At 48.9% G+C, this 13,729-nt stretch overlaps 4 protein-coding genes across 4 annotated transcripts; 2 read left to right on the top strand and 2 right to left on the bottom strand.

Moving 5' to 3' along the window:
• Positions 1-3,426: 3,426 nt before the first annotated feature.
• Positions 3,427-4,582, top strand: BDZ83DRAFT_758238 (uncharacterized protein; the record flags this gene model as incomplete). Its single annotated transcript, XM_060515001.1, has 3 exons — positions 3,427-3,797; positions 3,853-4,283; positions 4,527-4,582. 3 exons carry the CDS (start codon positions 3,427-3,429, stop codon positions 4,580-4,582), a joined length of 858 nt encoding a protein of 285 aa, XP_060358018.1.
• A 2,026-nt stretch (positions 4,583-6,608) lies between these two features.
• On the top strand, positions 6,609-8,342 carry BDZ83DRAFT_642970 (uncharacterized protein). The gene has a single exon (XM_060509649.1). The coding sequence runs from the start codon at positions 6,756-6,758 to the stop codon at positions 8,163-8,165; it is 1,410 nt and encodes a 469-aa protein (XP_060358017.1). The 5' UTR covers positions 6,609-6,755; the 3' UTR covers positions 8,166-8,342.
• A 201-nt stretch (positions 8,343-8,543) lies between these two features.
• On the bottom strand, positions 8,544-10,108 carry BDZ83DRAFT_593327 (major facilitator superfamily domain-containing protein; the record flags this gene model as incomplete). Its single annotated transcript, XM_060506617.1, has 3 exons — positions 8,544-8,728; positions 8,781-9,938; positions 9,988-10,108. 3 exons carry the CDS (start codon positions 10,106-10,108, stop codon positions 8,544-8,546), a joined length of 1,464 nt encoding a protein of 487 aa, XP_060358016.1.
• Positions 10,109-10,635: 527 nt separating this feature from the next.
• Positions 10,636-12,260, bottom strand: BDZ83DRAFT_712847 (dimethylaniline monooxygenase). Its single transcript, XM_060511624.1, has 3 exons — positions 12,090-12,260; positions 11,475-12,036; positions 10,636-11,416 (listed from the first exon to the last, which is right to left on the bottom strand). Exons 1-3 carry the CDS (start codon positions 12,224-12,226, stop codon positions 10,685-10,687), a joined length of 1,431 nt encoding a protein of 476 aa, XP_060358015.1. The 5' UTR covers positions 12,227-12,260; the 3' UTR covers positions 10,636-10,684.
• Between the last annotated feature and the right edge of the window lie 1,469 nt (positions 12,261-13,729).

Here is a 13,729-nt window from a genome sequence, read left to right as displayed (position 1 = left end):
TTTGTCGTGTGTGAGTGGGCGGAATAGACGCAGGGACCTCGATGAGACTCGAGAGAGTGATCGAGGAGGGGGTGTCGTTGCCGACGGCCCTGTCTGCGTTGTGTGAGGGACCGGACAGGGATACAGGGGGTTGAAGGGCATAGAGTTTGCCGCGACGTCTCATGAGGTATGATTGTCGATGACAAAAGAGCGATGGAGTCGGATTTTTACGGCACATTTATTGCTGCTCTGATTGGTGTACCTGTAGCAAGTTCAGTGTACACATTTTGATTTGGTCGTGTTGGTGAATTTTGGAGAAGGCGTTGGTGACATTGAAATAACTGTATCTAGCTGGCTTGTCGACCATGTCGATCTACTTTAAACCAGCAGCTTCACTGGGCCCGGAGGTACAAAGAAAAGCTCTTGGAAGTTCGACTTGGCGTGTCCCTCTTGACATGTCTTGGAGTTCGGGTGGTGCCTTGCGGTGAAGGTTTGAAGGGTGCCGAGAGACGAGACGAGTGGCAAAGTGTATATTAACCAGACACACGCTCGTCAATGTAACTTTTGGACAGAATCAGATATCAGAACAAGTCAGCAACAATGATGGTTGCATCCAATATCCAGCCACACATCACACGCATCACATAGTCCGAAGAAATCGGACTCGGAAACAGTACGAAAAAGAATTTAGATTTGATGATCGGATTCTTTTGGTTCGACACGAGACAGAGTAGTAGATAGTTGAGTATAGGTTATATGGAATATTATATGATACAGATCTGCGAGTCCAAGGATAAAAGCCTCAACTGCGAGGACCTTGAGGGTGAAGTAGAACAGGTACTCGGTCAGCCAGGGGAAGCCGGGCGAGACGGAGTGCGGGAGGACCGCGCCCCCTAGACAATGGACATCCCCGGCCCCGCCGGCCCCGGGGTCAACCCACCACCGCACCGGGGTCTTTGAGAAGAAAATGTAGATGCGGTTCAGTCATCGGCTCGCATCACTAGCAAGCAAAAATGTGTGCCCACGACGGACCACTGACTGCCGGAACATCGCTTAGGTACTTAGAAATATAAATTGCCGGCAATGGCTGGTGTGTCTGTGCCGTGTTTCCACTGCGGCGGGCGCAAGATGGGAAGTTTGGGGGCTGATCTTATGTTTCTTGCCTCAGACGTTATAGGGGCCGCCCACATGCTATGATACTGATTTGCGTGGCAGTAAACGGGGGTCCTTTTGGGGGATTGCGTGCTGATGGAGATTTTCTACAAGTTTGTCACTTGCCTGTGCCTGTGCATGTGTGTGTGGAGGTTGTGTCGCTTCTGGGGGCCGTTTCGAGGAAAGATGGGATGATGCGCTATTCTTGTAGCTCAGTTGCTTCGAATATGTTGAGGAATCTGGGAGGGCATGATTTTTGGGCTCTTTGATCTACTGTACAAATTGCTTATCTTGCTGATCGGTCCTTAGTGGGTGATCATGGTCCTTCTACTCGGTATCGCTGCCGGTAAATCTTCAATTGCAGTTACATGTGCGCTTGATCGACGTGATGTTGGGTGAAGTATTAAAACCTCTCGACAGGTTTGGTAACTAAGGCAAACCGTGCCATGGAAGTCGACGAGAACTTTCATCATGATGCCCCATACGTGAATGGCTTTAACAGGCGAGAAATTTGGCCGAGTTTGGGGATTTTACTTCTTGACTTTCATTTAGGTGAGATGTTGAGATGCAGCTGAGAAGGCTCTCCATATAAATTATTAATAGCAGGGCAATGAGAGTTGAGATGAAGTGCGCGGCAGTTGTGGCAGGTGTGGCAGTGCCGCCCCGTGGGTGACTGTGAACCAGACACTCCAAACGCGAGAATGGGTATCCTTTACGTGTAGTTCTGATCCGAGTCAATATTCTCGATAGAGATTATCTGCCCACAATACGGGTTGTTTGAAGTTCAACAGATCGCGAGGGGTAGCGTGGATGCCGCGGGGACATGGAGGCAAAAACTCCCTGAACACGAACGAACCCTTCAATAAACCGCCCCCAACGATACGCATGAAGATATTGAAGAGTGCCAGCGCGTTCCTGAAGTCTAAAGTTCCCTTATAGGACCAGAGGTATCGAGCCGCTGATGAGCCTTAGTAAGTGATTCAGGGGTTTGCTTGGATAACTCTGGAATGATCGTAATATTATGACAACAATTAATGTCACGTGATGGACCGGACACATTATACACCAGTCCTCCGTACGGAAAAGTAAAATACAATATTTAGTGTTCTCGTCTCTTATCCAACTAACAGTCGGTAGAGAAATAAGGGGTTCCATTGAGTACTTTCCTGTCTATACAGATAGAAACGGGAAGTTACTTATATCCTTCTCTCTACTATCTCGTCAAGCCAGGAAGGAGATATGCTAAAGTCTTAGGCCTGAGATGATGAGCATACATAGACTGGGTTGTTAGAAGCCACGCTGCCGATGTAAACTACCTCTACAGCCGCAAAGGCAGTCGTTGCTGCGAAGATTTCAGCCTTCTTTGCCCCAGTAAGTAATGCAAACAAGACTGAGAAAAACCTTGGTAAGAAAAATGACAAGTCCTATCCTATGCGCCATGTTCTGCACGAAGTACAAGACGAGGATTGCAAGAGTTGGCAGTGCAGCGGACAGAGTTGCAAGAATGATGTCACTGAAGCGTGAGATCTTTTCTTCGTTGTAAGTACGCGTATCGTCCGGCCTAAGCTTTTCACTGGACTGTCCGATGTGAACATTAGTTGTATTGCTTCGGAAACCACACGACAGGGAGGTCTGTATGAAATGGGTGCTAACCGTGGTGTGTGGTCCAATTACTTTGTGATACAAGTTAACAACTTTGCCGTTCATGAACTTAGTGAATTGGTCTGTTCCGACTGCTGACCCCCCAATCCTGAAGGTATCGTCTTGGTTGGCCTGATTCCATGTCGTTGCTTCTATGCCTGTCATGTCAAGAAATCCATTTCCCCCTTTGGGCTTGCGCAGCCGTGTTGCAAGAAACTTCCACTCGTCATCAGATGGGCGAGGCAACTTGCATAAAGAAGAGGCATGCTGAACTGCCCGATCTGCAATCGGGTTTGAGATGAGAATCGTGCAAAGAAGAAAAGAAGTCTTACGGTGTTCTTCTAGTTTCTTCCCAATCTCGAGCAAAAGTTCATACTGTATTGAATCTGGATCTTCCGCGTACTGCTTCATCACCCGAAAGCTGGATCACGACCTGTTGCGGGCGTTAGTGCCAAGGTCACCATCACGTCAGGCCGCATAGCCGCAACGAAAGGGATGGCCATGTGACTTGTAAAGCCTTGTCACCATGCGCTGTATTTTGCGTCTCGTCGAAACCGATTCAAATTCTAGTCTGATCCTGTTTCAAGCAAACCTGTTATCATCGTGAGCGCAATTTGCAAGATCTCCTGGTGCCATCGTCCTTCACCTTTGAATATGGCAGGCCCGTTGAGCTTCGCCGCATCTGTCGCTGGATTCATATCGTCAGCTTCTAATGCTCAGAATGCCTTGCGGACAGCACTGAGTCGCTCTCGCGAAAGCGTGAGCGCCCAAGAGAGTCTTCGGCGGTCGGATGCCTCAATGACGATGCTCAAGGTCATTTACCTAGACCTTGACCCGGGAACTCTCGCTGGTCGCATAGGCGCCGCACCTGCCACTCAAATGCACAGACAGATTGGAGAAATTCGCCTCGCCGAGCTAAACATTAGTCTTGACAAGAAGTTACAGAAAGAGTATGCCAGCCACGTGGGAGAATCGGCTGAAAGGCTCGAGAAGGCTTTGCAGAGACTCAGGGACATTGAACAAACGTTAGTTGGATCTCCGGCTAAGCGAATCTTGTGAAATGACTGACAGGCTGCACAGCTTCATGTTGCGGCGTATTGAGGCAATTGTCCTCAAATCCGAGGAACTCCAGCTGAAACGGGATGCAGAGAACACCAAAACAGAACAAGCGGTAGCCGAGATTGGCCAAGCTCTATCACTACTCCAGTCACATATGGCAACGGATGGGAGAATATTAGATAAAGGTATTCAACAGGCATTGACCAATATTGGACAAAGGATGTCGGAAATCAGCTTATTATTTGTGGAGGGAGAGACTTCAGACCGAACGATCGACGAGCTACGCGCAGCGATACAATCGACCATTGGCAGGTCCCAAGGGTTTGACCGGAATCAGGTTGTCTTCCCATTTGTCATACCAATGCAGGAAGTCGAAGATGTCGTGGCCAGAGTCATACTCGACACCGGCGTCCAGGACAACTGGATCAATACGAATACTGGAACGAGCGAATGTGACGTACGAGGATGTCGAAGAGGCTGGAACTTACGTTGGGGCGGGAGGATCGCGCTTCACACCTCTTGGCCAGGCCAAGCTGACTTGGTATTCTGAGAATCAAGCACTCAGCAGATTTTCGTGTTTTCTAGTGCACGGAGATCTCCCGTGTGATGTTATCCTCGGCAGCAAGTACATTTTGGTAAGTATGGACGAGCTTCTGGAGCCAGTACTACCCATAAGGAACACTAACTTGACCAAGGGTCAGTCTTCAACCGCATCACAACAAGCTCGCTTATGGCTGCTGACGTCCGATAGAGGATTGTGCTAATCTTCAACGGACTGAAAAAGAGAATGACGCCAAGAATGAGAGAATTATCGCTCTCCAGAAAGAGCAAAACAGAGCCGAGCGGGAAAAGAGAAGAGCCTAAAAAGCCACATCTCAAATGTCAACGACAAAGTCTTCGGCACCGTACACGCAAGTAGCAAGCTCTCACTCTTGGACCCCTGAGGCCTTGTCACGACGTCAAAGCACGCTATCTTCAATACAGTTCTCACTCTTGAACGGCAGTCACTCTAGCAGGTCACAATCATTTCCTTCCATGATTGCTTCCCAACCACCTATGGCTCAAGGGTATGCAGCAAACTCTTCCTTAGGAGCTCTTTCTTCGACGGTCTTTTCGAATACCTCTATATCTGAGGTAGCAGGGGCACGTGAACAAAGTGGGTGAACCAGGAGACTTGACATCCAGTTGAAACTGTTCCATTGGCAAGTAGATGTAATTTACTCTTCTCTTCTCTTCTACAGCGTGCCAGTGATGAAAGCCTCCCTAAAACGAGCTCCCTGCTTCACAGGCTGTACCCTGGAGATGCGAGATCAGTTGTCAGGCAAGGTCGGACGAACAAGGCGGAGGAAATAAGAGGCTTCCTTGCCACGCCGTATTCTCTATTCGTCCACGTCCCAGTTGCCTCGCTCGGAGCAACGGCTTTATGATCACAGTTGAGCAAATATGAAGGCCTGATCACAATCGGGCCTTTAAAAACCCAAACGTCGGTGACTTCCACTCAACCATGGGGCCGAAACTCGTCCAAGAGGTTCGAGAGTGATCTGCATTATCCGTATCAGGCCACAAAATCAAGCATAGACTCTCAAAATTATTCTATACGAAGAGATCGTGAGATCATCAGTTACCTGCTCACACATTTGCTGAGCGCGCTCTGCGTCGACCTGATATCGGCCCGTCGCATTGACTACGAGCAATGCCCGAATGGGAATTCCTTGAGAATTTATTGGCGAAAGGATGACACTCAGAGCAGACATGTCAACTTCATGTTGCGTTCTGCTACAGAGAATGCCATGGGCAGCTGTAGAGAGAATGCTTGTCGTCCGAGCTAGGCGCTAGAGTGCCCGTGTACCGTGTTTACCTATAACCGTGTGCTTATCAGCAAAGTTTTGACCGAGGGTTGCCAGGACGCCATCGGATGGTTTAGTGCCGGGCTGACGGCGTACGAGAAATCAGCAAATATAGATTCGGTACGCTGAGCTGATTTTTCGTCCACATTTGCAAGTAGCTGAAGTTGAGGCAAGGAAGTGTAGTCGAGGCAAGAATGCGGCAGTATAGAATTAAGCTCAGAGGGTATGACGAGAGTATACTTTGAGACCAAAAAATAAGCCAACAGCCATACCGAGGCAATCTGTAAGCGTCAGCGACTCTTCAAATCATTCTTTGTGCAGGGGAACGAGTAAGTTTGCAACCACATTACGCTTGGCGCCATGTTGTGGCGCCTTGGTGAAGCTAAGATGGCATCCCGCGGGCTTCCATTGATGACCCCAAACAAAGCCAGCATACATTGTAGACCGGGATAGACTTCAACGGTGTCTTGGGTGGGATACATGATGGCTAAGAGTGTTCGGACAATTCGACTCGAGCGATGGACTTTGGGACGGATTACACGGGAGGAACTTGGGCTTTGCGCTAGACACCCTGCGATTCCTATTGTAGTAATCCTAGCAGCGCTACCGAACTCTAACATCAGCGCGACATACAATAGCACCGAGAATTAGGCATTTCCATTCGTTCCCCCACCTGAGAGATCGACAAAGAACCCCCCAGAGCTGGCTGATCGTCAAGTTCTCCAGCTCTCCCCAGAGACCTTGCTCACATTGCCTTACCTAAAGCCGCCCAAAACGTCGTTAGGTGCGTTGTCACGGATCCGCTCCAGGATCTTCAATGCCGGTAGCTTCGGACACGTTGTGGCGCGCATACTTTCGACGGTTAGTTCTAGTTCTTTTCTCATTTCAGTCCAAATGTCCTTTAGATATAAGGAGCTCCGGATCCTGATCCGGAATTGAGATCTCGAACTCTCCAAGTCATCAGCTTCCAACAAACAACCTAATTCACTCTCTCCCAAGTCTTCAGTCTTTTCTTTTCTACTTGATCATTAGCAGTACATTCCTAATTTCACAATCCTTCAAATATTAATTATCACGATGCGCTCACAGATCCAGCAACTCGTCTTAGCTGCGGCTCTGCTGCAGTCCGCCGATGCCGCCCCGGCCGGCCTTCTCGACGGTCTCGGAGTCGTAACCCAGCTGCTGGCACTTCCGACCGACTATGTCTCTAGCTTGACCGGGGTTCTTGGCACGAAGCCCGGGAGCGGCGTCGGCGCCGGAGTTCTCAACGTCGGAGATCTCCAAACGAAACTCGGATCGATATGGAACACGGGCAGCACCGGTGACTTTTACGGAAAGCTGCAAAAGCAGATCGGCCAAGGTCTCGTCCCGAACAACCTCCTCTCCAGCTTCCAAGGACTTCTCGGCACTGGCCTTCTGGGTAGCTTGGACCTGGCCAACAATGCCAATAAGCTCATTGCTCCTCTCAATAGCATCGATTCCACAAGCAACAACAACCCGGTCAACCCGGCCAAGCCTGTCTACCCCAAGAAAGATGCTTCCGATGCACCATACACCCTCTCCGAGCAGCAGCTCCGCCAGGCCATTTACATCCCCCAGACTTTTACATACGGCCAGAAGCCTCCTGTTATCTTCATTCCTGGCACCGGTGTCTACGGAGGAGAGACCTTCAGCCCCAACTTGTTAAAGCTTCTCACAAATGTCCCCTACGCAGATCCCGTCTGGCTCAACATCCCCGGCGCTCTCCTTGGCGACGCTCAGGTCAACTCCGAGTACGTCGCCTATGCCATCAACTACATCAACGGCATCAGCAACAAGAATTCGAGCATCATTTCCTGGTCTCAGGGCGGTCTAGACACCCAGTGGGCTTTCACCTTCTGGCCTTCTACCCGCAACGCTGTCGCCAACTTCTTCCCCGTGTCTCCCGACTTCCATGGAACCGTTCTTGCCAACGTCCTCTGCCTTTCGCCCGGCAACGGCGCCCTGAACGCTCCCTGCGATCCTTCCGTCATTCAACAGCAATACACCTCTGTCTTCATTAACACCCTTCGTTCCCGTGGAGGAGCCGACGCCTACGTTCCCACGACAACTTTCTACAGTGCTGTTCTCGATGAGGTTGTCGAGCCCCAGCAAGGCACCGCTGCTTCCGCCTACCTGACCGATGCCCGCCGTGTCGGTGTCACCAACATCGAGGTCCAGTCTGTCTGCCCTGGTCGCCCCGCCGGCAGTATCTACGGTCACGCGACGATGCTCTTTAACCCCTTGACAACCGCACTCATCAAGGATGTTCTTCAGAGAGGCTCAGGACCCGCCAAGATTAGCAACATCAACCTCAACGACGTTTGCAAGGACTTCATCGCCCCTGGCTTGAACCTCGAAGATGGCATTGCTACTGCTGGTTCAATTGTTGCTGCTGGCATTCGCTTGTTGGCCTACCTCCCGAAGCTCATTGCCGAGCCCACTCTGATGGCCTACGCCCGTTCCTGAGTACTCTCTTGTTTAAACAAGATGTATCTTCTAGAGAAGCTATGTTTCTCATTACACTGAGTACGCGGTTACTGGGGGGTGTTTAGGACGAGATAATGAAGATGAAGATGAAGATGGGAATGAGGTCAATGTAAATCTTCTTTATAACAGTGTAATTAGATGTGTAATTAATTATAGATAGACGTAATTAGAACAGTTGGATCTAAAGATGTATATTGATTTCGAGGCACAAATTCCACACATGCCTCGACGGTTCTAGTCTGAACAAACCTTTAAACGCCATAGCTGATTAAGTGTTGATGAATAATATGAGGAGGTATAAATGTGATTCACCAAAGGTTGGCTTTACTTGGATACCAGGAGGCCCCGAAGACAAAATCACATCTTCGCATCTCTCCCAATGCCCGTTTGCCCCACAGCAAATTCCTTTCTCTCATCCACTGACAACCTCGTCTCGGCTATTTCACCAGTCTGTGACTGTTCCTCTACAGTTGCAAGTCTGTCGGTCTCTTCGACTGGCACGTGGTCTCTGACCACCAGCCATGTAGGATAAACGGCCAAACCTACATCGATTAGCATCATCTTCAACTTCATCATGGGCTCTGCTTGGCTTACCCAGGAGGATGGTGTTGACGGCAAGTGGCACCCTACCTCCCTTCCACTTCTGCGTGTTCAGCCCAAACGAGACGGCCTGGGAAAAACTCTCCTGGCCTCTAAGGATACCGGAGAAGCGGGTGAGTTCAGAGATGTTGTCCGTCTTGGTGGCAAGAAGGTAGTAGAGCCAGCTCTGCAGTGCTTGGCGGGCGAAATCCCACAACAAGAGCACGAAGAAACCCTCGGTGAATCCCTTATCCTCCCAGTCGTACGCAGGTGGGTTGCGGGTGTACTTCTCTTGGATGACCCAGCCGTAAACCCATGCAATGACATGCCATACAATGACGTAGTAGAAGCCAATAGTGATGCGCTTCTTGACACTGAACTTCTTGTAGTCGAGGAGGGTGCTAATCAGCTGCGATGAGAGAAGGGTGCCGAAGTTGCTGACGAAGCCGATGAGTGCGCGAGCGCGGATACCGAAATAGTAGGCTTGGAAGTTTCCACTGTATTGATTGAAGTAGGCAGCCCAGAAGATGGGGAGAAGCAGCAGGATATCCTTGCGCTTCGACACGCGGAGAAGCTCTCTGAACTCGGCCTTGAACGATTTCTCGGCCTTGATAATGACCTTGCTACCGTCGGATCTTTGGACCTTCTCCGGGGGAGATAAAGCGAGTGCAAGGGGCACGCTGAGACATTGCAGAGCAACGAAGACCAGGTAGGTCTGATATCCAACCTTCCCCTTCTTCTTCGCAGCCGCATCGTTGTTGAGGGCCAGGACAATGGCTCCACCGACGAGAGGACCACCGGTTCTGAACCAGAGCCAGATGTTCATGTACTTACCACGCTTAGACGGCTCTGGGTATCCCAGAGCAACAGCGCCCTCGGAAGCCCAGAACAAGCCGGCAGAAATACCACAGGCGGCAGCTCCAACGAGAACGAGCCAGACATTGCCGTAACGGTTGTTGGTGTATAGTCCAGCAGAATAAAGTGGGTAGCCAACAGCTCCCAGCAAGAGTGTTCTCGAGAGTCCAATGCGGTTCGCGATGGGTCCACCGAATAAGCACAGAAAGGCCATGAGTCCAAAGACAAGCGCATTGGCGGCATTGACGAGGAACGGTTCCTGGGCACCACCTGCGCCGAGGGCGTTCATGGCGTTCCACAGACCAGGGGCCATGAAGCCTAAGTGATGTTAGCAATTGCTACTCTGACAGTGCACTTGATTTTATACCAACTCCTCCGATCACGAAGGCATTGAACAAGGTGCTATGGTACCACACCCGCTTCACCGGTGGGTCAGAGGCCGCATCGTGGACATCCGACGACACGGACTTGGGTGATTCTTCCGCCATCTTCACAGGTTCTTTGGCTCGAGGTTGACGAACCTCATCCACACACATTGCTGAGAGCCATCATTGACTTATATGATAGCTCGTGCCTCGGCTACCATCGCCACTTTGACGATGATCTAGCCATCTCATGTTCAAAAATCCCGCCAAATTTTTTCCATAGAATGAACTCCTCATTCTCTACATAAATGACGAATATGCTAGTGTAACGTTGAATCCACCGTTCAAAGGACAACCGTGCAGCTCATTCGGCAGTTGATCATTGAGGTCCACTAAACTCCGCGTGGGTTCCTACCCCTCGGTCGAACTCCGTCGGCAAATTAATCGCAACGGGTAGGTCTCTGGCGAATTCGGCTGGGAATAACACGCAAAATCGCCTATAGATCTCGCGTAGGAACTGGCGTCTTGGCAATGAGAAAAGATGGGATAACCTCTGGTCAGAAAGTCGCGCTTATGAGCGGGACAAAGCTTGTCAAAGTAAGGGAGATTTTCCTCTATCATTGTAACGCGGGAGTCTATTAGTGATTTAAATCCACTCGAAGCCGAAGGAACAAGGTCCTGTATGCCCCTACATCGAGCCTACAACTTGGCCTGGACTCGCCTTGTCTCCTCTTCCTTCTTCTTCAACTCCTTCCACCACTTTTGCTTCAGTGCCAAAACGCCAAAGCCCAACAATGCCCATTCGTCTTCCCACGCAGGCAACTCATAAGCATCGGTACCCGGTGCAGGAGGTCCGGCAACACCTCGCAGAAACTCAAAATATTCTGAAAAGTCGGGCTTGATTTCGTGAAACTGGGACGTCGGCCCCTTGTACTGCAGTCGCTTCACTTCCCACTCATCTTGTTCTCGCGGAGAAGGCAGACCGCCTCCTCGATTCGCGAAATATCGAGCCACGGCAACGGCCTGGTACTCGTAGACGCGGAATGAGATGGCCGCTTTGACTTGCCCGACGATTGTGAGTGAAGGATCCGCAATGTTGAAAACGTGTTGGTAGAACCCTGAGAGGCGTCCACTCGGTGTCACGGGGTCAGGACGTAGAAAAGGGTACGAAAGTCGATAGCCGGTACCGAAGTGAACTTTCTCGATACCGTCGACTTCACTGCCGTCCGAGAATTTGACTTTGACGGTGGTTCCCGATCCAACGGACACTCGTGTGATTTGCGGCTTGAGAACGACGTTGGGAAGTTCCCATGCGTCCTGGAGAATTTCATTAGAGCCACGCTGGGAGACGTAAAGCGGCCCAGAGACGATGCTGTGAATTTCCGAGACTGTGTCAGATGCAGAAACGTTGCCGCCGACAACAACGACTTTCTGATCACTTGCGTTAGTTACATGTATTCCTCTGATCGACGGAGAAGAATAGAAATACCTTGCCAACGTAGTCCTCAGGAGACCTGTAAGCCTTTGAATGCTCAAATCTTTGAGGCAAAGCAGCAAAAGTCTCTTTGAGGCCATCAATGTTCGGAACGAATGGTACACCATAGTGTCCGGTGGCAACAACAACAGCATCAAATGTGTCCTGCCACCAGTAATCTCTCTTCTGGTTCTTCAGATAATGTTGAGTTTTCCTGAGAGTCAATTGCCATTTCTTGCCTACTTTCTCCACACGCTCGACATGCGTATTGAAAGTTAACAAGTGCGAAAACGGCTCTGCAATCTCTTCCAGGTAGCCTGCTACTTGGGCATAGGGATGCGTCGGGTTCTTCTTGCCAAAGCGGTTGATGGACGAGGCCGAGTTCACGTCCGGAAACGGCTTATAGGTGAACGCCATCACTTGGGAGCCAACATTGCTGTCCAATGCAGGATAGAGACCTGTCCGAGCTGTGACATTTTCAGATGCAGGTGGCAGTGACTGTGGCAGCTTGGCTGGGATCTCTCGTACAGGTTGTGCCGAGGACGGCGAGAAAGGTTCTGGCCGCTCATCGTAGATCCTGGAGGCATATGTCAGAATGAGTGCAAGCATGTTATAATGTAGATTACATACCATGTGCCACCAATTCCTTCTCTTCTGTCGAACAATTGAATTCTTTCGAAAACATTTTCTTCACTCAAAGCTTTCACAGCGGAGATGCCAGAAGGTCCAGCACCGATTACTGCGACACTGGAGTATCTGGGAGCCATGGTCTGAAGTCGAATTTGAGGGTACCGTGTATTGAAAATGAGGAAGCGAGAAGATTGGTGAATTTGTGCCGACAGTTTACGCCAAGTGAGAACATATAGCCTCGACAGTTCTGACAAATTGGTGTTGCATATGACGTGCTTGCACAACGCTCAGAACAAGATGGAGATAGTGAAAGTCCCACCGAAGGCTTATCGCCATTATTTGCCGTGCCGGCTCGACTTGCGAGTTCTCTTTAGGCACTTATTGATAAAACATGTTCCTCATCTAATTTGAATTTTACGCCGAGATCCAGGCTCGGAGTCGACAGGCTTTGACGGCGACATGGAGACTTTCAGCTCTCTCGTCAATCGATTGATTGACAGTCGTGATGAATCTCATAGAATAGGAGGCTTAGCTAACACATATTCAACGTTGCCTTTCCTCATATCGTTATCTGAGTGACGTGATTGATGGATGCTTGTCAGAACCACTTCGCGCAATCCTTCCTTGCTATGTCGCGACAAACGCAAGAGACAGTAACAGGACCAGAGGGGCAAGTCCTATGTGTATCATGCAGTCGGAAACATCAATTGGCGACTTTATTACCAAGTAATCCGTACTATAGCTAAGCCTTTCCACTCAATTCCTCGGCCATCTTTCAATCGGGTTCGCACATCAAGCCTGCAGTCATCAACCTCTGATCATACTAGACATACACTTATTGATTCACCAAGCACATGGAGCTCTTCGAAACATATCCCCTTCTCTTTCCGCGAAATGCGCAAAATGAGAGAAGTAATTACTCAAAAGTCTCAAGAACATCGTCTACGACTTGCGATTCCCTGGGCGTTCAGAGTTAAGTATAACCGGTTATTTAAGAAAGACCAGGTATATGTTAAGAGTCCAGCCCACGTAAGTCTACGTTAGGGGGATTTTAGTATATAAAATCTAAGCTAAAGAGTAGAGGTTTTTAGAGCAGAGGTTCTATAGAGGTTCTATAGAAAAAAAGCGCTTAAATAGGACCTTTATAAAAGCAGCGTAATAAACTATAGTAATATCTAAGCTAAAGCTCGGATTTATTAATCGGGTTTAGCCCGTAATACATACCCCCCTACTTCGTTTTTAAAATAAATCTATTACTAATCCGTTTTTTAACTATAAATACCCCGGGTAATTAACTACTCTATTTTAACCTGCTAACTAACTACCTATAGTCCTTTTTTATTAATTTTTATTAAGCCCCCCCCCCTTTATAAAAAGCTTTTTTTTTTTAACTTTTATATAACGATTTATAAGTATTTTAATTTATCTATTTTTGCGCTTTTACTACTTAAATTTTATTAATTTATTATAGAAATCTAATTTTTAATAAGCCCGCTATCCCCGTATTATAGCTAGCTAGTTATAATAAATATATTAATAGAAGTTAAGGCTACGAAGGCTAAATAAATAGTATTATAGTTATAAATAGCTTCTTTAAAGCTATATCTATAAGTTATAAAGTAGGTAAGGTTTTAATAATT

The sequence above is a fragment of the Colletotrichum acutatum genome, assembly GCF_030867785.1.
Source record: "Colletotrichum acutatum strain CBS 112980 chromosome Unknown BDZ83scaffold_212, whole genome shotgun sequence".
NCBI lineage: Eukaryota > Fungi > Ascomycota > Sordariomycetes > Glomerellales > Glomerellaceae > Colletotrichum > Colletotrichum acutatum.
This window is presented reverse-complemented; position numbering and strand designations above follow the sequence as displayed.